The sequence below is a fragment of the Delphinapterus leucas genome, chromosome 12, assembly GCF_059928025.1.
Source record: "Delphinapterus leucas isolate spDelLeu-1000000601 "Yukka" chromosome 12, BTC_Dleu_Yukka2, whole genome shotgun sequence".
Classification (NCBI taxonomy): domain Eukaryota; kingdom Metazoa; phylum Chordata; class Mammalia; order Artiodactyla; family Monodontidae; genus Delphinapterus; species Delphinapterus leucas.
In genome coordinates, this window is record NC_143140.1 from 16,345,592 (window position 1) to 16,366,522 (window position 20,931).

Below are 20,931 nucleotides of genomic sequence, written 5' to 3' on the forward strand. Positions count from 1 at the left end.
TTTCTTACTGTTAGTGAACCTGTGTTGCTTTCTGGTAATCATAGCTGTTTTCTTGAATTTATTAAAATTCATTTGCTTATATTCTATCTGGGATATTTCTAGGAGTTGTGATTGAGCTTATCAATATACAAAGTCCAAGGTGCCCTACTTTACTCTTTTTTTGTGACACTCAGAATATTTTCCTCTCTTTAGTCATTTAGGATCTATTACATTTTTTAAGATTTATTAACGTTTATCCATAAAAGTTTTTCAGTTTCATCCACAAACACTTTGATGCCTTATAACATAATAAATCTGGACCCAGCAACATAAAATCATTAAAAATGGCCAACAGTTTGCCCATCATTTTGCAAGAAGATGTTTCTTGTGATAAAATCCTGAGAAATTTCTTACCTGATACCTCATTGAACAAATACAAGGTGAAGTACAGAGGGACTCTTAAAATATAGTAAATTGATTAAAGGCTTTTTACTCCTCAAGAAAACAGCAAAAAAGCAAACATAGTTTCGTGAAAATAGTTCTATGAGCAATCAAGGTAATGAGGTCCGAGTACACAGGTTGTCAGTGGCCACGTTTGCTCCATGCCCTGTGACGTGGCAGGAAAAATACAGGAAAGTGAGCAAGTGCGTATCTTCAAGACAGTCTTTTTTGAAAGCAGACTTTTGCTGATAGCTGGGCAGTGGGAAGTTTGGATGTGGACTCCCTGGCAAGAACTGAGTGCAAGTATTTCATGCTGATGACTAAATGCTCCATCTTTTGCTGAGACTGGAGGATAATGATGGGCCTGAGTCAAACTTGAGGGATGCGGGAACGAACGGGATGTGCTTTTAAACAGCAGTGACTAGGAGACAGACATGGGCGCTGCTTCACACGCGGGGGCGTGTGATCTGAGGGCTGACGGGGAGCTGTGGTAAAGCTGCCTACAGTGTCTGCAGAACAAGCATGGAGGGAGGGGCGCGTCCTCGGGGTCCAGACCCTGGAGAGGAGGGTGAGGTGAGGAGGGACCCCGGAGCAGGACACCTGGCTCCAGCAGGAGTGTCTGTCACAGGCCTGTGCTTCTCTAAGTGCCGGGGGCTCAGGAGCTGGGCCTGCACAGTCGTCCACCAGAGACGTCTTTACAACAGCCCCTGGCTCGAGAGGGAGCACGGTCAGATCCCTTCTCGCCACTGGGATTCCTGCTCCTGGGTGAGAAGCAGGCCCGATGCTTCTGCTCTGAGGGGGGCTCTTGTACCGCTCTGGGTCTCTTTCTTGTTTTCATTCGCTGGCATCAGCCTGGCCCTCTGCAGAAACTCGCCGTGCAAGCAGAAACCGCCCTTTTCTGGATCCTCTGATCTCCTTTTCACCCCACACAGGTGTAAAAGGCAGCGTTTCTCTTTTTGAAACTCTTGGCTGATGACCTATTTTTGCAACTTCACAGAGGTTACGGTGCTAGTATTTATTTCTCGGGGTCTTTATTAATGTGTAGGGCTCATTGCACCTGAAAAGCAATACTGTGCAGTGTTTTTAATCAAATATTCCAGCTCACCTTTAAAGACACCAAAAATGTCGTATTTAATTTTTGCTGCTTTGCAGTGGAAGCTAGGGCATGCAGTGGATAGATTTCATGTGCAAAATGCCCTTTTATGGAAAAATTATGCAGAAAGGACATTTTGCAAAGTGCCAAGTTTAGAAATAAAGGCAAATTTAGGATGCTGGAAGAAAAAAAATGGTCTCCAGCCATTTCTCTTGTGGTGAGGTTTTGATTTCTTAGGGAGTATGTCCTCAGGCAAGTGCGGGGGCAGCCGGTGGGTCGTCTGTGGGTCATCATTCACAATGGCACCTGTGAGGTCTTGCCTCAAATACGCACTTTACTAAGATTTCTCTGGTGGTCCAGTGGTTAGGAGTCTGCGCTTTCACTGCCAAGGGCCCGAGTTCAATCCCTGGTTGGGAACCAAGATCCCGCAAGCCACAGGGCTCAGCCAAAAACAAAAAACAAAAACAAAAAAATACACACTCTATCAAAGCAATACTGAAAAATTTATGAGAAGTCAGAGCTAGGGTTGAATTTCCTCGGGAAGTTATTTCTGAAGAGTTGTTTTCTTTAAAAACTTCCTATCTACTTCCTGTTAGTCTTCTTTATTTTAATCCCATGATTCCAATCCATTTAAGACACTTGAGATCTCCCCTCCCCCAGAGTTTTCCGACCAGTTGACTCACGTGGACGGTTACACATGGAAAGCGCATTGTCCCCCAACAGACTTGCCAAGAGCACCTTCTAGGTGGGACTGTGTGTTTACGGCAGCCCACAAAGCCCGTGCTGTGAGTCTGCCTGCCAGCTGAGCTCAGCGCGCTGAGAGCCCACGGGCGGCATCAGCCCTGCGTCTCCCTTCTCCACGGCATAGTTCACAGTGGCTCCTGCGGGGCTGGGGTGTGTGTGTGTGTGTGTGTGTGAATGACGTTGCGTAACTTGCTTTATTTTCATATCACTTTAATTCTTGCAAAATGAACCCCTGCTCGAAGCATGACCTTGGCTTCCCAAGTCATGGACATCATCTGTTGCACAAGCCCCCATGATATTTCCAAGTAGAGCTTTCTACCAAAGTAAATCTGGCAAATTGGTTCTTAATTAGCCCACAAAAGCTGATGGTAGTTTTGTTTTTTGTTTTTTGTTTTTGCGGTACGCGGGCCTCTCGCTGTTGTGGCCTCTCCCGTTGTGGAGCACAGGCTCCGGACGCACAGGCTCAGCAGCCATGGCTCACGGGCCTAGCCGCTCCGCGGCACGTGAGATCTTCCCGGACCGGGGCACGAACCCGTGTCCCCTGCATCGGCAGGCGGGCTCGCAACCACTGCGCCACCAGGGAAGCCCTGATGGTAGTTTTCTGGAATAAACATAGAAGGCTTTGAACTGATAGTATTTTGCATCATAAATGCCCTTCTTCTCCTCTTAGAATAATCTCTGCTTTCTAAAGGACTAAAGGTCTACATCAAAGTGAATTTCCTCAGAAACGAAATATAAATGATTGCTTCAGGCAAAATAAAAGCCAGTAGCTGTTACAGAATAATTTTGCAGGAATACAGATTTTATGATATCTCAGGATTAATGTATAAAAGAATATTCATATTTTTTCAAAATTATTTTAAAACCTACCTCTAGGGGGAAAATAAACAATTAGGATTAAATATGCGGAAATAAATATCTAAAATGCTCTAGGATCGAAAAAAAAAAAACAAAAACCTTACCTAAGTTGGTGACCTCCGCCAAATGGGCCATTTTGCAGCTCCCAGCCCCTGGCCTCCTCAGATATCTCCCACCACAGGCTTCTAATTTTTTGTGAGCCATGGGCCCATCATCAGTCTGGTAAAGCCTGTGAACCATTCCTCAGCATAATGTTTTTAAATGCATAAAATACAGGTGATTACAAAAGAAAAAAATTATATTGAAATGCTATTGTTAAAATATTTTAAAAGTTTCTGATATAGTAATACATGTGCTTCTTTATTAATGCGTTAAAAAAACAACTCCCAGCAGTGGGTCTAATAACTACCATAATCTTGCAACAGTGATGCGGCAAAATCAATATTTAAGATGAAACATAACTGTTTCATCTACAGCTGTAAAATGGTATATGAAAATATCAGTGATTTCTCTGAGTGACAGAGTCATGCGTCCTGCTGACGCCATCATGGTTTTTGCCATGGTTTGTGACAAAGACGTAATTTTTCCCCATCAACTTTCACAGCCCCTCAAAATTCCGCAGACCTCTTGGAGGCCTGTGGGCCCTGGATTAAGACACCCCTTGTCCAGTGATTGTTGCCTCTGCTCCCACTTCTGTTCAGCCCACAGACAGGTGGAGAGAGGGCATTGAGAGTACGCACACAGGTGTGGGCCCCTCAGGAGCATGGAGATCAGCAGAGCCACACTCAGACCCAGCGGTGCAGGCTGTCCCCTCAGAGATGATGCTGTCAGCCCGGTGCTTCTCCAGCCAGGGAGTCTGTCTCTGACAGGGCCACCAAGAGCCACTTCACAGCAGCGTGAGTCCGTCCTTCTCCATGGTGTCACTCTCCAAGATGAGGAAGTGTCCCCAGATATCCTTTATGCCACTTACCCAAACCTTCTGTGCTCCGTCTGCACTTTCTTCTATTCTCTGTCTACACATTCACTTCCTCCAGGAGAAAAGCACTTCCATATTCCAGCCAGACTTTGTGCCCAGGGTTCAGATGCACAATTCCACGTGGATGTCCAAGACTGGATTTGTCCTCTTCTCCTCAAAATCGGTTTTTCCTCCTCACTCTCCTGACTTTTCCCCTCCTGGCTTGTTAAGAGCATCACCAATAACTATGGACAGACACCTCAGACTTCGCAGCACCCCCTCCCTTCCCAGCCTCTACCCCTGAGCCCAAGAGTTACCAAGTCAGGAAGCTCCTGTGTTCACAGCATCCAGCCTGCCTCTCTGTCCTACCCTCATTTCTGCCAGTGAGTTCACAACGTAACCTGGTCACCGCCACTCCCAGCCCTGCTTCTCGGGTACTCAGAGACATCCTAACACACACGCCTGCCGACTTATTTTCCCGCAGAGCAACTCTGATGATATTAGCTTCCTGTTCAAAAATGTTCAGTGGTTCCCACTGTCTCCTGAACTAAGGACAGACCCTGACTTACCCACCATGGCCCCAGACTCCCAATTCAGCCACCTGTCTCATCCTGTGCTACAGTTAAGCTCGATAACTTTTTGTTCCCTGAAACAGGGAGCACATACTTTATCTCATTCATATTCTGCCGTGTTGCCTTTCTCCTGTGATACCCTCTTTCTGGAATGTGTTTCTCCAGAAACTTCTCTTGTTGAAACCCAACCGTTCCTTCAAAGACCAGCTCCAGCAACGCCCATATTTGGAGATTGTCTTGATGTGCTTCCATGATTCCCAACTGAAGAGAACCCCTCCCCACTTTCAGGCACTGGGGCATTTCTCCTAGCACGTCTGTCTCTACCCTTTATGATGACCCTGTGTGTTCACCTCACACACGGCACTGGTTCCTTACAGGTAGGGGCTGCTTTGATTTACGCTCGTCCCTCGGTTGTGCTTGGCATGACATCTTTTGCGGACATGTTTTCAGTGGAACCAAGATGATTCCTATGCAAAAAATGAACTTGCAGGAATGACCTGCCTTACGTTTTTCATGAACCACCAGAGGATAAGCTAGCTAGCAGGTGTTCACTCACTCTACCCTGTTGATTACTTAGTGAATTTTGGTGACACTGTACTTGCACCTGGCCTTCACCTACACAGATGAATGGCCTAGAGTGTCCTTCTCCCCAGCCACCCAGCCGTTGTGCTGACCAACTCCTCCTGGGCCTTCAGGGCTCATTTTGGTCCATACGTGCTTCAGGAAGTCTTCCCAAACCCCAAGTTGGGCTTCGTGGACATTCCACCTGTGCAGTCCTATGGAGCCCAGAACTTTGAAAGGTGCCACACTTGGTGTCATGCTCTGCTGTCACCATCTTGAAATTCTTAATACTTTTTAAACAAAGGGCCCTCACGTTTTCACTTTGCACTCAACTCCACAAGCGAAGTAACCAGTCCCGCCTAATCCCTCCCCCCTTGTGTGTTCCTGGCGTCCCCTGTACCTTCCCTGTCCTTGGAATCATCACGCAGAACTTTAATTTTCTTTTTACATCTGTTTACTACCCTGTATGCCTCAACAGATCCTGAACTCTGAGAAGGCAAGAAAAGAAAATCTTTTTTATTGTTATATCCCTGTGGCTCAGCCTGGTATTATATGCTTAATCAATATTTGCTGATTGGACAAGTGGATGAATGGTTGAGGAAAGGAAGGAATTCATTAATGAATGTATTTGTTCATCAAAGCCCCTCAGGCAGCCAGGGCAGTGCAGGTATTTGGCTTGCTGTAGTCAGGTGGGTCCCCATAGAAATAACAGAATTCTAGCACAGAAGCTACTCTTACCAGAAAGGGGAGGGTAAGATCAGCTCAAGGAAGAAAATGGGCAAAGTAGTGACATGAAGGGAAAAGATTAAGCAACACGCAAATGTTAATGAAGAAGCCGCTAGCAAAAGGGCTTGTGATGTAGGTCTTTTTGGTTTTTATTGTTTTTGTTTTTTGTTTTTAAATAGGATTTACTGCTTTTTTTAATTAATTTATTTATTTAGGGCTGTGTTGGGTCTTCATTTCTGTGCGAGGGCTTTCTCCAGTTGTGGCGAGCAGGGGCCACTCTTCATCGCGGTGCACAGGCCTCTCACCATCACGGCCTCTCTTGTTGCGGAGCACAGTCTCCAGACGTGCAGGCTCAGTAGTTGTGGCTCACGGGCCCAGTTGCTCTGCAGCATGTGGGATCCTCCCAGACTAGGGCTCGAACCCGTGTCCCGTGCATTAGCAGGCAGACTCTCAACCACTGTGCCACCAGGGAAGCCTCTGTAGGTCTGTTTTGAGCAAACACGGAGATCATGAGGCCGCCGTTGGGATGCCCTTGGAAGAAGGTGTCTTAGTGACTGAGTCATCCCCTGCTTGCTTCTCTGAATGTTTTCTGCTGAACCTGGACTCAGGAGGCATCTACAGATAACAGCCGCTCACTGGAGGCAAACATCTGTCACTCTTTACTTGATGCCACTTCATCCTCCAAACTCCCTCAGTGATCCCTGGATTTCACTTTCTCGTGAGTAGTTCGGGGGTCTGTAGGTGCGCTGGAATTTGATGTCTAGTTTACAATTCCCAGTCTGCTAGGGCCAATTTAAAATATAGTCCAAACAATCCTGAATCATCAGGTACATGAGACAAAAGTATGATGAGTTGTTATTAACTCACGTACCAGGTTTTCTCCCTAGTAGAGTCCTTCCTCCTGAAGGCTTCTGCTGTTCAGAATAACTACCTCCCTCTCAGTTGGAAGAGATAGAGAAGTACCCCCAGAAGTCTTGCTGAGCCAAGAACATCACTGCCGTCCTCCTCTGTGCTCCTCAGCGACACCATGTGGCAACTCAAGGACACACAGTGCTTGAACCCCTCTTCCTGCCAAGCAGCCAGGGACGAGTCACAATATGTTCTTAATTCTCAGTTTCCATATCTGCAAAATGGGAACAATGAGATTTCTACTGCGTACATTTGAGAGGATAATGTGGATAGTGCATGTGAAAGGGGCTTAGCTCAGTATCTCGCTTATACGAAACCCTCCGAATGTGAGTAATTATCAGCATATCCACTTCGGGTTCTGTGCTGAAATAGATATAAAGAAATAAGGAATACATGGTATCAATCAGGAGTCAGCAAACTTTCCTCTAAAGGCCAGAGAGTAAATATTTCAGTCTTGTGCTTAGAGCACAAGTCTCAGTTCTGCGGTTCTTTTGTGAGCGCAGCCATAGGGAATACACGGGTGAACGGGTGTGGCTGTGTGCCAATAAAACTTTATTGGCCTTGGGCTTCCCTGGTGGCGCAGTGGTTGAGAGTCCGCCTGCCGATGCAGGGGACACGGGTTCGTGCCCCGGTCCAGGAAGATCCCACATGCCGTGGAGCAGCTGGGCCCGTGAGCCATGGCTGCTGACCCTGCGCGTCCGGAGCCTGTGCTCCGCAACGGGAGAGGCCACAACAGTGAGAGGCCCGCGTACCAAAAAAAACAACCACTTTATTGGTCAGATTTGTCCCCAGGCCATAAGTCACCAATCCCTGGCTATCAGCCCTTGGTGGTAGAAAGACGTGCAGATTCATCAGGGCAGGTCAAGAGGAGGCAGAGGCCAGCTGTACTAAAGAACACAGAGCTGATGTTTTATAGGAGATTGTAGAGTAAAAAGTGAGATGGGTACGATGTGAGTAAAAGTAAGAAATGTGACTTTTAGGGAAAATAGCTCAGATATTGGGTTTTTTTTTTTTTTTGAATTGCAGGATAAGTAACTTCAACTTTAAAACTGAGCCTGCCCTTTTTATTAGACGTTTACTTTGGGAACTCGGCTCCACCCCCCCACTGGACTCCAGAAGTTCCGTATTTCGAGGAATAAAAATGTCTGTAGATGGACTAGTGGAAAATGCTCTCTGTCACTGCAGCACAAGTAGGGCTGGGGGCATTTCTCTAGGGATTTGACCGGAAGGGAATGGAAAGCACATGGGTAGCAGAGGAAGTCATTTTCTATTCTTATTATTACTATAAAGAAATGGCAGATGAGAATCCAGGAACAACATTAGACTCTGAAAAGGAGCCAGTAGCTTAGTAAGCACTTAGAACCCTTGACAGTTCACCAAAGCTGCCGAACGGGGGCATGAGTCTGCTCCTTTGACAGGAGAGCAGCTACCACTTATGGTCCCGAACAGGAGAACAAAACACATCTGGGCCTTTCAGGACCCCTGCTTGGGAAAGCCCTTTATAGGAAATTTGCAGATTCTTAGCTGTGGACATTTAAGTACAGCACGCAACACACACGCATACATACACATGCACACACACATTCATCCTTCTCATCAGTAAAGTTGCAAAGGAGCCCCATTTGCACTGGACATCACATTGTATTTTGATATTCAAAATGGCTAGTCCCTTTTAGGGCTGTTATGATTTAATCAGTGCCAATTCAAATGGATCTGGTGCTTTAGCCATTAGAAATAAGAACTTAAGTCTGTCATGCTAAGGCAAGTTTCTCATCAAATTTCTCTTTTTCTGTTGTTTTACAGTTTTCTCCTTGTCTTTGGTTGCTTGATTTTGTCAGTGTTTTCCACCATTCCCGAGCACACAAAGTTGGCCTCAAGTTGCCTCTTGATTCTGGTAAGTGAAACATATGAACCAAAATGTACATAAAGTTTACATAATACAAGAATTGTCTATAATATTTATGCAATGCATTTAGTCCCACGAAAAGTTATCTCTAGTAAGAAGAGAGTTTCTGTGAAGTGTAAAAGTTTCAAAGGTCACTGAAACATTTGCCTGCCGTTTTAACCTTTAGTCAATCCCCAAGAATACATAGAAATAGTCTAGATTGCTATTACTTAGCAGTATCATGTGTTATAGTTGCATCGTAAGTAGAAGGCAATACTTGGAAGCAGGTTTAATTATGTTTCTCTATGGTAATAAATTACAAGAAGAATCAGCATCTCTGAGGTCTCTTACAATATTGCTAAAAGTTACAGGGTAGAGAGTGTTTTCCAGTAACCACAATTTAGCAGTAACTATGTATAGTCGGCCAAGAACCATGAGCATATGGCACCTCCTAAGAAAACAGAAGGCTTCATGCTCTTTTCAGCCAGCAGACTGCATTATGAATTTTGCTGCTAATGAAGTTACCTGGTGAGAAGTTCTGCAGTTTGCTCTGTTTCCATTATGCTGTCAATCCTCAACCACAGAGAATTGCTCAGTTCATTTTAAAATGGAAAAATACCCCAAGATATTTTAGTCTGAATTATTCTGGGCCTTTTAAACTCTTATACTTTCTATTACAACTGAACTATAGCGCTGTATACTCAAATCACATCTGATTGAAAGTTTGGTTCATTTACATCCATTTTGACCCACTCGGTTCCAAAAATCAAACTTGACAGTCTCAGGACTGTCTGAATGAACTATAAATTGGAACAACTCACTTTTTCCATAAAACCTGCTTGACTAGAGAGGAAAAGAGAGAACGAGTGGGTGGGGTAAGATGGCCATGTGCCTTAATAAATAGAAATTGGTTATGCACAGCAGTGAGCATTTAATACAAGGAAAGTATTCTTACCTTGAAGGTGGGAAGTGAAGGATGTCAGCCCGTACAACCTGGGCAGCTGCTCTTTCCCCTATGCTCGCAGAGGCTGGTTTGTGCTTAGAGTGCCAAGACTTCATCAAGTCTCTGCCCTGTGACAGGGAGAAATCACTTTTGAACCTGGAACAAATCTGTCCCAATTCGTCTCCATACAAATCGTGCTCAGCGGTATATTGCTAATGTCAAGGTTACTATGTTGAAACCCAAGATAGAAAACAGATAGACCGAAGAGCCCACTGGAGATTTGTTCCATTTACAAGGTTCCATTCGGGTAGCAAGTGGGCTTTTAGCCTCATGCACCCCTTTGATAACAACAAATGGTCTGAGCCAAGGTCTAAGGCAGAGCTGTCTTTGGGGTACATATACAGAACTACAGCTAGGAATTTTAGATCGAAAATATAAATCTGATTTTTAGACCTGGGAGCATGAAAAACTGGATTTACTGCATGACCAATGATATATATTATGAGTAAATCAAGCATTAAGAATCTTGTAAAAAGGTTTCTTTTATAACCAGGTCAAGAATCCAAAATATGAGGTTTACATCCTCCAAATCTCTGAAATATAAATTCAGTCACTGCTAATGAGTTTCTAAATAATCCAGAGAAACTCACGTTATTCAAAAGCCCAAAGCTGGTTAATATCATGATTTTTAAAACTTCCTGAGCAGTGGACAACTGACCAGAGTTCAGTAACTAGAGTGCATGTGAGCAGATAAAAATGTAGACGTTTTACACATCACTCATCTTTTTTATTTTGCCAGCTTTATTGAGATATAATTGACATATGATATTGTGAAAGTTAAAATGTGTAACGTGACAATTTTATATACATACATATTGCAAAATGACTACCACAGTGAAGTTAGTTAACAGTTCATCACCTCACATGGTTGCCATTGTGTGTGTGATGTGTGTGTGTGCATGTGTGTGTGGTGTGTGTGCGTGTGTGTGTGTGTGTGTGTGTGTGTGTGTGGTGAGAACTCCTAAGATCTACTCTTTTAGCAAAATGGTCAAGTGGACAGTTCAGTACTGTTAGCTATAGGCACCGTGCTGCACATTAGATCCTCAGAACTCATTTGTCTTATAACTGGGAGCTTGTACACTTTGACCACCTTCACCCATTTCCTCCACCCACACCTGCACAACCACCAATCTACTGTGTTTCTGCGAGTTCAGGGGTCCCACATAAGTGAAATCATACGGTATTTGTCTTTCGCTATCTCACTTATTTCACTAAACATAATGCCCTCAAGAGCCATCCATGTTGTCACAAATGGCTAGATTTTGTTCTTTTTATGGCTGAATATTATTCCAATGTGTGTGTGATATATATATCACATCACATCTTCTTTATCCCTTCATCTGTCCGTGGACACTTCAATTGTCTCCATGTCTTATCTACTGTAAATAGTGCTGCTGTGAACATCGGCATGCGTGCAGCTTTTCGAATTATAGTTTTCTAGGGATGTTTGCCCAGGAGTGGGATCGCAGGATCATGTGGTAGTTTTATTTTTTATATTTTGAGGAACCTCCATACTGTTCTCCATAGTGGCTGCACCAATTTACATTCCCACCAACAGTGTAGGAGGGTTCCCTTTTCTCCACATTCTGGCCAACACTTCTCTCTCACTTTTTAATAATAGCCATTCTAACAGGTGTGAGGTGATATCTTATTGTGGTACTGATTTGCGTTTCCCTGATGACTAGTGATGTTGAGTTCTTTTCATATACCCGTTGGCCATCTGTAAGTCTTCTTTTACCCCTCAGTCTTTTTTTTTTCCTCTAATGCCCTTGTTTTTAATCAGGTCTATTGAGATACAATTTACATAGAATAAGCATCATCCATTTTAAGTGTATAGTTTCATGAGTTTTTAGAAACACATATTGTCATGTGTATTAGTTTCTTAGGGCTACTGTAACAAAAGTACCACTGTATATATCATATATATTTCATATATGTCATATATATGATAATTATATACATTATTATGTTGAGTGAAAGAATTAGATATCATAGAGATAGTCTTGTGTTTGGCTTCTTTTACTCAACATAATAATTTTGATATTTATTTGTATATTTTTTAATTGAAGTATAGTTGATTTGCAATGTTGTGTTAGTTTCAGGTGTGCAGCAAAATGATTCATATATATATATATGTATATACTTTTTCATTATGGTTTATTATAGGATATTGAGTATAGTTCCCTGTGCTATACAGTAGGACCTTGTTGTTTATCTATTTTATATATAGTAGTATTTATAGGTTAATCTCAAACTCCTAATTTATCCCTCACCCCTCCTTCCCCTTTGGTAACCATAAGTTTGTTTTTCTGTGCCTGTGAGTTTGTTTCTGTTTTGTAAATAAGTTCATTTGTATCATTTCTTAGATTCCACATATAAGCGCTATCATATGTTTCTTGTCTTTTTCTCGTTTACTTCACTTAATATGATAATCTCTAGGTCCATCCATGTTGCTGCTAATGGCATTATTTCATTCTTTTTTTATGGCTGAGTAATATCCCATTGTATATATGTACCACATTTTCTTTATCCATTCATCTGTTGATGGACATTTAGGTTGCTTCCATGTCTTGGCTATTGTGTATAGTGCTGCTGTGAACATTGGGGTGCGTGTGTCTTTTCAAAATAGAGTTTTCTCTGGATATATGCCCAGGAGTGGGATTGCTGGATCATATGGTAGCTCTATTTTTAGTTTTTTAAGGAACCTCCATAAATTGGCAGTACCAATTTACATTCCTACCAACAATGTAGGAGTATCCCTCAGTCTTGAATGCCTTTAGATTTAGCAAAGTAGAAACCAGTCCTTTTATGCAAGTGAGGCCTTTGTATTAAGCAGTGTAGTAAGTGCTGCAGATGGATGGTCTCTGAAAGCCGTTGCTACACGGCTTTCTGTAGGGAGAGAGTTTGCGTATCCTCCTGTTTTTTGCTATAGGGATAAATTGTCAAGGTGTATGTTTTAACCCAAAGTGTAATCTTAAAACCTACCTAAAAATATTTGGACTGTGTTGCGGGTCTAAGGTTTTACTGATGTTACTCTTTTCATCAGTGTTTTCTCCAAAGACTGTTGTGTTTTATTTGGACGAAAAAAGATCAAGTATAGCCTTTGTTTTTTTTCTTTTTCTTATTTAGTAATAAACTGGAAAAGCATGTGTATTTTAATTCTTTTCACTATCAGTTCATATAGTTAATTATAAAAGTTCAATCAGTTGTAGAATACTGGAAAAAGCCAAGAGAAATCTTAATTATTTAGGGACTATTGTATTTATTCTTTTACCATGTGTTTTTGAAACAGTTAATCTGATTTCAGAGTCTGTCTATCCTCTGAATTTAACCAAACAGAATACATAGAACACAATTCTGACTAGCATTGTCTTTAGTTCCCAAGATGAAGCATATCTAAAGAATTGCCATCCAATAGTAATAGGAATGGCTTTTAAATGTCTGCAGCAATTTACAGTGAAGTCACTTTTGTACACTTTTGGTCGCAAATACAGCACAGGTGTAAATTTTGAAGACTTATGTGTAAATCACATATCACAGTTGCATATGTTTTCAAAAGCCTGTCCATTTGAGGGTTTTTTAAACATTTTAAAAGATATTCTCACATTCTAACTAATTCTATTTCTGGCAAGTAGAAGACACCCACGCTTCCGACAGGGAGCGCCTTTAGGCAGACCGGCCCCTGGACAAGCTTCCAGGGTACTCACCTCCTTGATACTCGCGCTTTCCACTTGTTTCCTTGAGCGCACCAGCATGTTAGGTGCACGTGCCTCCTCGCTTCCTGGGGTCCCCACGGAGTCCTCCGCTTTCTGTCCCCCACCCCAAGGGGAGACTCTCATCGTTCTCATCCAGAACTGCACTCCCCCTGCTAGTGAGTTCAGGAAACCACTTCTCTGTGTCTTGGTTTTCTCATCTGTTAAGAGTGGGTAGTAATACCTGCTACTTCATAAAGTTGCGAGGATTAAATCCCAGTGCTTAGCCCTGGGCTCAGCACAGAGAATGCGTCAAATATTACAGTCACTGGCTCTTCCATATACACTGGAACCTAATGGGGGCACAAGGCCAGTGAACCGGGGGTATTTGAAAAGGCTGCATTTGAGATCATATCGTACTTTTGTAATAGAAAACAAGTATCTCACCACAAACACTGTAAATTACGGCAGCTCTTCACACAGGCGTGTCCATCTAATCAGAAGTGACTCATTGGCACGCATTCAGTGCATGGCTCATGTGCACAATAACCTCTTATGTTGGGTGACTAAGGAAACAGATTTCTACTCTTGTAGTTTTCTGGTAAATGCATCTGATGACCATGCTCATGGCTTTCAAAGCTCTTCCCTCAGTGTCAGCTGTCTGGGTGGAGCCCTGCTGAGGGATAGCCCAGGATCTAACAGAGCGGCTTGCTCAGCTCACTCTGGGCACAGAATTTATGAACTCGAGAGGACAATGCAAAGCCGTGTGCCCAAGTGCCAGGGACAGTGAAAAGCTGGTGTTGATTTCCTAGGTTTTGTAAATTCTTCAGAACTGTAAGGGAACTAGCATTTTTTTAAGTACCTTTCACATATCAGACTCCTTGATTTCTTATTAAAACAAAAGAAACCAAAAAAACCTTGCTATGTAAGTATTATTCCTCCCATTTTACCGTACCACGTTGTACAAGAGCCAGGCTGCGTCCCAGGCCTGGCTGCCGCCTCGCACCCTCCTGCACCTCAGTCGAGACCGATGGGTCTCCCCAGTGTGTTTCCAGGGCTCAGGGAAGCTCTGCCGGCTGAGGCTTCCTTGTGGTTCTGTATATGCCAAGTGATGCCCGCGACCCTCTCATTTAGATTGTTAGTTTCTTTTTTCTTACAGAGTCCATCTACAAAGTTATCACAAATGGGTGTATCCCTTCACACCACTAGCAGTTCTTTGTATCAACAATTCCAGGGCTTCCCTGGTGGTGCAGTGGTTGAGAGTACGCCTGCCGATGCAGGGGACACGGGTTCGTGCCCCGGTCCGGGAAGATCCCACATGCCGCGGAGCGGCTGGGCCCATGAGCCATGGCCGCTGAGCCTGCGCGTCCGGAACCTGTGCTCCGCAACGGGAGAGGCCACAACAGTGAGAGGCCCGCGTACCACTCCCCCCCAAAAAAAATTCCAAATCTGATTTTGTAAACAATCAACAGCCCGATCTGTGGGGTAAACAGTCCCAGCTTGCTTTGTGCAGGTGAGCTGAGCACCGTGCTGGTGAAGGGAGCGCTCCTAGCTCCAGTTAAACTATTGTGGAAAGTTTTGTTTCAGTTTGTTTTGATTTCATGAGCCTGATGTTGTATGTTTCTGCATTTCATATCCCACCTTCTTAACAGCAGTGCTGTTTTGGAGTGCATTTCCTTTGTATTGGATATCTTCTTGTCTTCCAGATTAATTTTATTTAAAGTATTCATTTTGGCCTTTAAATGTAGATTGTCCAACATGATGATTTGTACATATTTCCGGTGACAAATCTTCACCTGATGACTTCTCCTCTTAATGAAAATGGTGTATAGCATTTGCAAAATTTTCACTGAAGGTGGTCATTTCTAAAATTGCCTGCCCACAAGCAGTAAAAGGAATGTCGTTATCAGTTCTAGCAAGAAGAGAGTATCTCAGCGTGTTTGCTCCCCTGCCCTGCTGTGTTAGAAGGGCTCCCAACCACAAGTGGATTGTGCTAAACATCTGGACGAGACTCAAACACATGGTCAGAGATCCAGGTTTTCCCAAACATCTTAGCTGTTTGGCACCTTCTGAATAGAGTTTATGCATATTTGCTGGTTTTGCTTCGTGTAGCAAAGCAAACATGGGTTTGCTGTTTCTGTGCACAATGAATCAGTTCCTGAAATGTGTACAAATCCAACTTAGGCAGATCTAATTATACCTTCAATGCACTAGTGTAGCTTACTATTTAAAGAAAATCTGTAGTGCATTCTTTTGTTAAGTGTAGAGTCCCCCCTGAAAAGCTAATAACTACATAATTAATATATGTTCCATGTTTGTTTTCTTTTTCTAATGTGCTTACACACGGGGTTTTGTGTTGTTTTTTTTAATTGCTGTACACTACCTATTATGTCACACGGTATTGAAGAATTAGACAGGTTGTTAACCATTTCCCATCTGTCAGTATTGGCAGAGTGGGGAATCAGCCACAGACACATTTACCCATCCTTGCAAAGTAGAAAGGCTTGTGCATAAAATTATACGGATTTGATGTAGAAGATTACATGAGATCTTTACGTTTAAAGCTCTGGCATGAACATCGTAAGGCAGGATAACAGAATGTCAGGACAAGGTTCCGTTCGAGGATCTTCAGTCTTCCATGGGTAGGAGATGTGAAGTGATCAGAACTGAGGAATGAGCAGTGCTCCTGTCTCTTCATCACACCCCTGTAATTTCCTGCAGAAAGCGCTCACAATATCCCAACCAACACTGAAAACTGCCGTTATTTTCCTTTGCTTGTCTTTCATAAAGGCAATTACAAATAAACTTTAAAATGATTCATGGAGGCTAACGACCCTCATCAATCTGCTGATGACTGAAAAGAAGATGCAGGAGCAGTTTGCACCTACACTGAATCTTAACCGAGAGATAATAATATAGTAGGGGAGTTGCTCTGTGAAGAGTACTTCAGATTCAGAGGGAAGAGTTGTTCAAGTTGAAGATAATGGAATTATGCCTGAACAAGACCATGTCTCTATCCACAAGTAAGGAAGCGAAGAACTTCCGCACTTCCGACATGAGCACCGGTGTCTCACCGGGTGGTCCAGTATGTGTCACAGAACCACTCTGCACGGTTCTGTGCCAGGACATGATGAGCAGCCCTCAGCCAGGCCCACACTGACGCTGACCCGCTGTGCCCTTTGACGCCACAAAGGCATATTCAGCCGAGAGGGAAAGAGAGCGACAAGGTGGTGGTAGAGGGTTGCTAGAAAATGATAGAGTCCAAGAGGGGTTGCAGCAGAAGGAAGAACGCCCTTCCCTTACCACCTTTCCAGGTTTAAGTAATTTCCACCGTTTGACACCTGCTCAGACACCTGCTTCTGCCTGGAATGAACTGGCTCTTCCCTCGGCTTCCCTCAGCAGCAGCCGCTTGACGGTGAATCTCCTCCCTTCTTCGTTTACTCCACAGCATTTCAGTGGCTCCCAGTGTCCGTGAGGCTTTTGGGGGGACGCTGAGGACACGGCAATGAGCAAAGCAGGCAAAACTCTGTCCTGGTGGAACGCACATTTGTGTTGGGAAGACATAAGAGTAAACAAATGAACCAGTCAAGTGTTAAAAGTAAAGCAGGAAGGGGCTTCCCTGGTGGCGCAGTGGTTGAGAGTCCGACTGCCGATACAGTGGACACGGGTTCGTGCCCCGGTCCGGGAAGAACCCACATGCCGCGGAGCGGCTGGGCCCGTGAGCCGTGGCCGCTAAGCCTGCGCGTCCGGAGCCTGTGCTCTACAACAGGAGAGGCCACAACAGTGAGAGGCCCGCGTGCCGCAAAAAAAAAACAAAACAAAAAAAAGTAAAGCAGGAAAAAGGAATAGATAACTGGGTGTTTCCATCGTGTGTTCAGAGAGGTCCACCGGATAGCGTAGCTCCTAGCAGAGACTTTAGTGAGGTGGGGCAACCCGCCGTGCAGCGATTAGAGGAAAGAACGTACCAGGCAGATGGAGCATCCAGGCTAAAAGCCTCGGAAGGACCAGAGGACCAGGATGATGGAGGGAGAGGAAGCCAGAGGGGGCGGAGGAAAGTGAGGCATGGCTCGGACTGTACAGCCCTGGAGCACAGGATCCAAAGCTGACTCAGCAGCAGCACTTCGTACAGTGGGAGCTGGTGGCAAATTATCAAGAAATTTGATGAAAGAAGACACCAAGACGGCCAGTGGTTTAATTGCACAGCATTAGTATTGAAATGTTCACAGTATCATAGATATGGCACCACAATTAAGCCCCAATGCAGTGCCTGACTTAGAATGGACCTGAGTAGGGAGTCACTGGTGCAGCCCTCAGGGGGCAGTCGATGTCATTCCCCCTCTCCTAATTCCCCGGGCTCCGGGCCTTAATTCGCTGCAGTTTTAACTCAATTTACATGAAGTGCCTCCTACCTTCCAGCCCCTGTGCCGGGGACTGGAGCCCCAGATATGAGTAAGGCACTGTCCTGCTCTGGAAGCAGATCTAGAGCACATTCCTGTCTACAGGCTCTGACACAGAAAAAAATGGAAAGCCTTGAAATCATGCGTTTATAGAGAATAAATTATGAAATTAGGAGATGAAAGAAAAATGGGTTAGTTTGACATTTTAATGGGTTAGTCAAATGGGTTAATTTGACATTTTAATTCCCACTTTAACATATATGGACAGAGAGAATAAACCTACCTCAAGTCATTGATTTCTCATGAAAACTATGGATAAGATTACCAAAATCTATTTTCAATATAGGTACTACTGATCACGCTTGTATAGGGAATTTGGGGTTGGAACTATATAAAGGCAAAGGTGGAAGTGATGGGGTGGCCCCTGTTCCTGTGCAGGCCTGTGTCACCCTCAGATATCGAATACTGGGTTGGACTATGGTGGGGGCCCTGTTCCCCTGCAGGCCTACCTCATGCTCAGATATTGAATATTGGGTTGAAATATGGGGGTTCCCTGTTCCCCTCAGGCCTACCTCATGCTCAGATATTGAATATTGGGTTGAAATATGGGGGTTCCCTGTTCCCCTCAGGCCTACCTCATGCTCAGATATTGACTATTGGGTTGGAATGTGGGGGTCCCTGTTCCCCGTGCAGGCCTATATCAGGGGTCACGATTAAGGTGAAAAGACACATCATACTTCTGCAAAGTAGAGAAAAAATTGCCAAGCTGTAAATGGCAGCTTGACAAACAACATTACAGGCTGGATTCCAGGAGAATGCTGCAGGCCTGGCTTCCTCTGGGCCTGGAAATCATAATGAACCCACAGAACACACTGGAAAATGGAGAACAGAATGGAGACTTGCGAGTGTGGCCAGCCGGCCCTCCAGCTGTGGCTACTGGAGACCACAGGCGTATCGGTGCTGCAAGACCTGCGCATCCGGAGAAACCCTGGACAGCCCCCTCCGGAAACAGAGCAGCGTCAACCAAGACACCCTAGGGTGAGGCCGGGAGTGGAGGAGCACCAGCCCTGGGTGTGCAGGCAGGAGGGGGGACTCACTCTGGCCCCCACTGCGCACCCCTAACTCTCCTGAACTTCACTTCCTTAAATCAGGTGGCATCAAGTACAAATCGACATCAAGTGCAGCCTTCAAAGAAAAGAACAAATCCAGCCTGGCCAGAGGGTGTTCTGCACGGTGCGGGGAGTGGGGGGGGGGGGGCGGGCATCCTGCCTCTTTGGCCTCTTTGACTTCATGGATGGTGCTAATAATGGGCGAACATGTGACCTGATGACACACCTGTGAATCTGACGGGGGCTGCAGGGTTCTGCCCCACTTGGCCAACCCATCTGCGTGTCTCCTGCAAGCTGCTTCCTGGGTCACTCGCTGGGTTTGCCCTGGGGTCTCCCACAGTGGAGCTTGCATGCTCAGGGTCACTGTAGGCGGGCAGGGATGGGCATCCCACCGCTCAGGCAGGCAAGTGTGTGACCAGGTTGGGAAGCTTGTCTGCTTATAGAGCCCAAGAAAGAGCTCCGGGCTGCGGTCAGAAAGGGGAAGCATCAGAGGGGACATTCAGAGGACAAGTGCTTCCTCGAGTCCTCTCTGCAGCCTGAAGGATATCTTTTACCTTGAGCTGCTCATCGATTCATTCATTCATTTATTCACTCATCGAATATTCACTAAGCACCTATCAGGGATGTGTGAGCCAGAGGCCCTGCCCACAATACACACCAGCTGTACACTGACACTCATACCTTCCCTATCCCTGCCTGTCATAGTTCCTCAAAACCATTTTTCTACTTAAATCAGGTGGAGAATTTTGAGTATTATGCAAATGCAATTCTCTTTCTTCACAATTCCGTAATGCAAATTGCCTCATATGTGATGCTCAATTGGGTAATGATGTCAACGTAACAGGGAAGTTAAAGATGATTTTTCCCAAACGGCAGCGGCTGAGCATAAAGCACATCCACCTGGCTGAACGCAGCAAGCCTGAAGGTGCGCACACCGCCATGGCGCCTTCTTTACTTTGGAAACTCACTCTGCCTTGCAAGTGCCTATGGGACGATTCTTCCCAACCTGTGCAAATGACACAAATGTAAAGCGATACATCTTTAGCACCACTGTATTTTGTGCAAACTGCGCCTCTCTACCTGTGACGTGTGATGCGGGGCCCTTGTCTCCAAACCCAGCGGCCTGCACCCTCCCGACACACCCCATCAGGCTCTCTCCACATTGATGTAGGTGACGGCCAAGATTGCTGAAGCAGCTCCCTGTTAGAACTCAACATCTCTTTTTAACTGTACTAATATCTTATTAGGATTGTTGTTTATGTTAGGTTTCTGTTTAGAAAGTTCCATAGGCTCAGAGTGGTTTGCCCTAACTCTATTTCTCTATTTTTATCATAAGCCCTGATCTTTTTACTGAGCAATCTTACCTAAAACCTGGCTTTTTATCGATGCATTTATTTATTTATTTTTAATTGAAGTAGAGTTGATTTACAATGTTGTGTTAGTTTCAAGTGTACAGCAAAGTGATTCAGATATAGATAGATATTCTTCATATTCTTTTCCATTATGGTTTATTATAGGATATTGAATATAGTTCCTTGTGCTATACAGTAGGAACTTGATATTTATCTATTTTATATATAGTAGTTTGTGTCTGTTAATCCCAAATTCCCAATTTATCCCTTGCCCCTTTTCCCCTTTGTAACCATAAGTTTGTTTTCTGTCTGTGAGTCTGTTTCTGTTTTGTAAATAAGTTCATTTGTATCATTTTTCAGATTCCACATATAAGTGATATCATATGGTATTTGTCTTTCTCTTTCTGACTTACTTCACCTAGTATGATAATCTCTAGGTCCGTCCATGTTGCTGCAAATGGCATTATTTCATTCTTTTTATGGCTGAGTAATACTCCATTGTATATATGTACCACATCTTCTTTACCCATTCATCTGTTGATGGACATTTAGGTTGTTTCCATGCCTTGGCTATTGTATGTAAACAATGCTGCTATAAACATTGGAATGCATGTATCTTTTTGAATTATAGTTTTCTCCAAATATAGGCTCAGAG

The 20,931-nt window shown here is 44.3% G+C and overlaps 1 protein-coding gene across 1 annotated transcript in view; it reads left to right on the forward strand.

The window, feature by feature from the left end:
• The window catches only part of KCNQ5 (potassium voltage-gated channel subfamily Q member 5), a 576,674-nt gene that overhangs the window by 367,759 nt on the left and 187,984 nt on the right, over window positions 1–20,931 (forward strand). Inside the window, exon 2 of the mRNA XM_022590395.3 lies at window positions 8,642–8,732. Within this exon, the coding sequence (XP_022446103.2) occupies window positions 8,642–8,732 (91 nt within the window). The remainder of the gene's footprint in view (window positions 1–8,641; window positions 8,733–20,931) is intronic.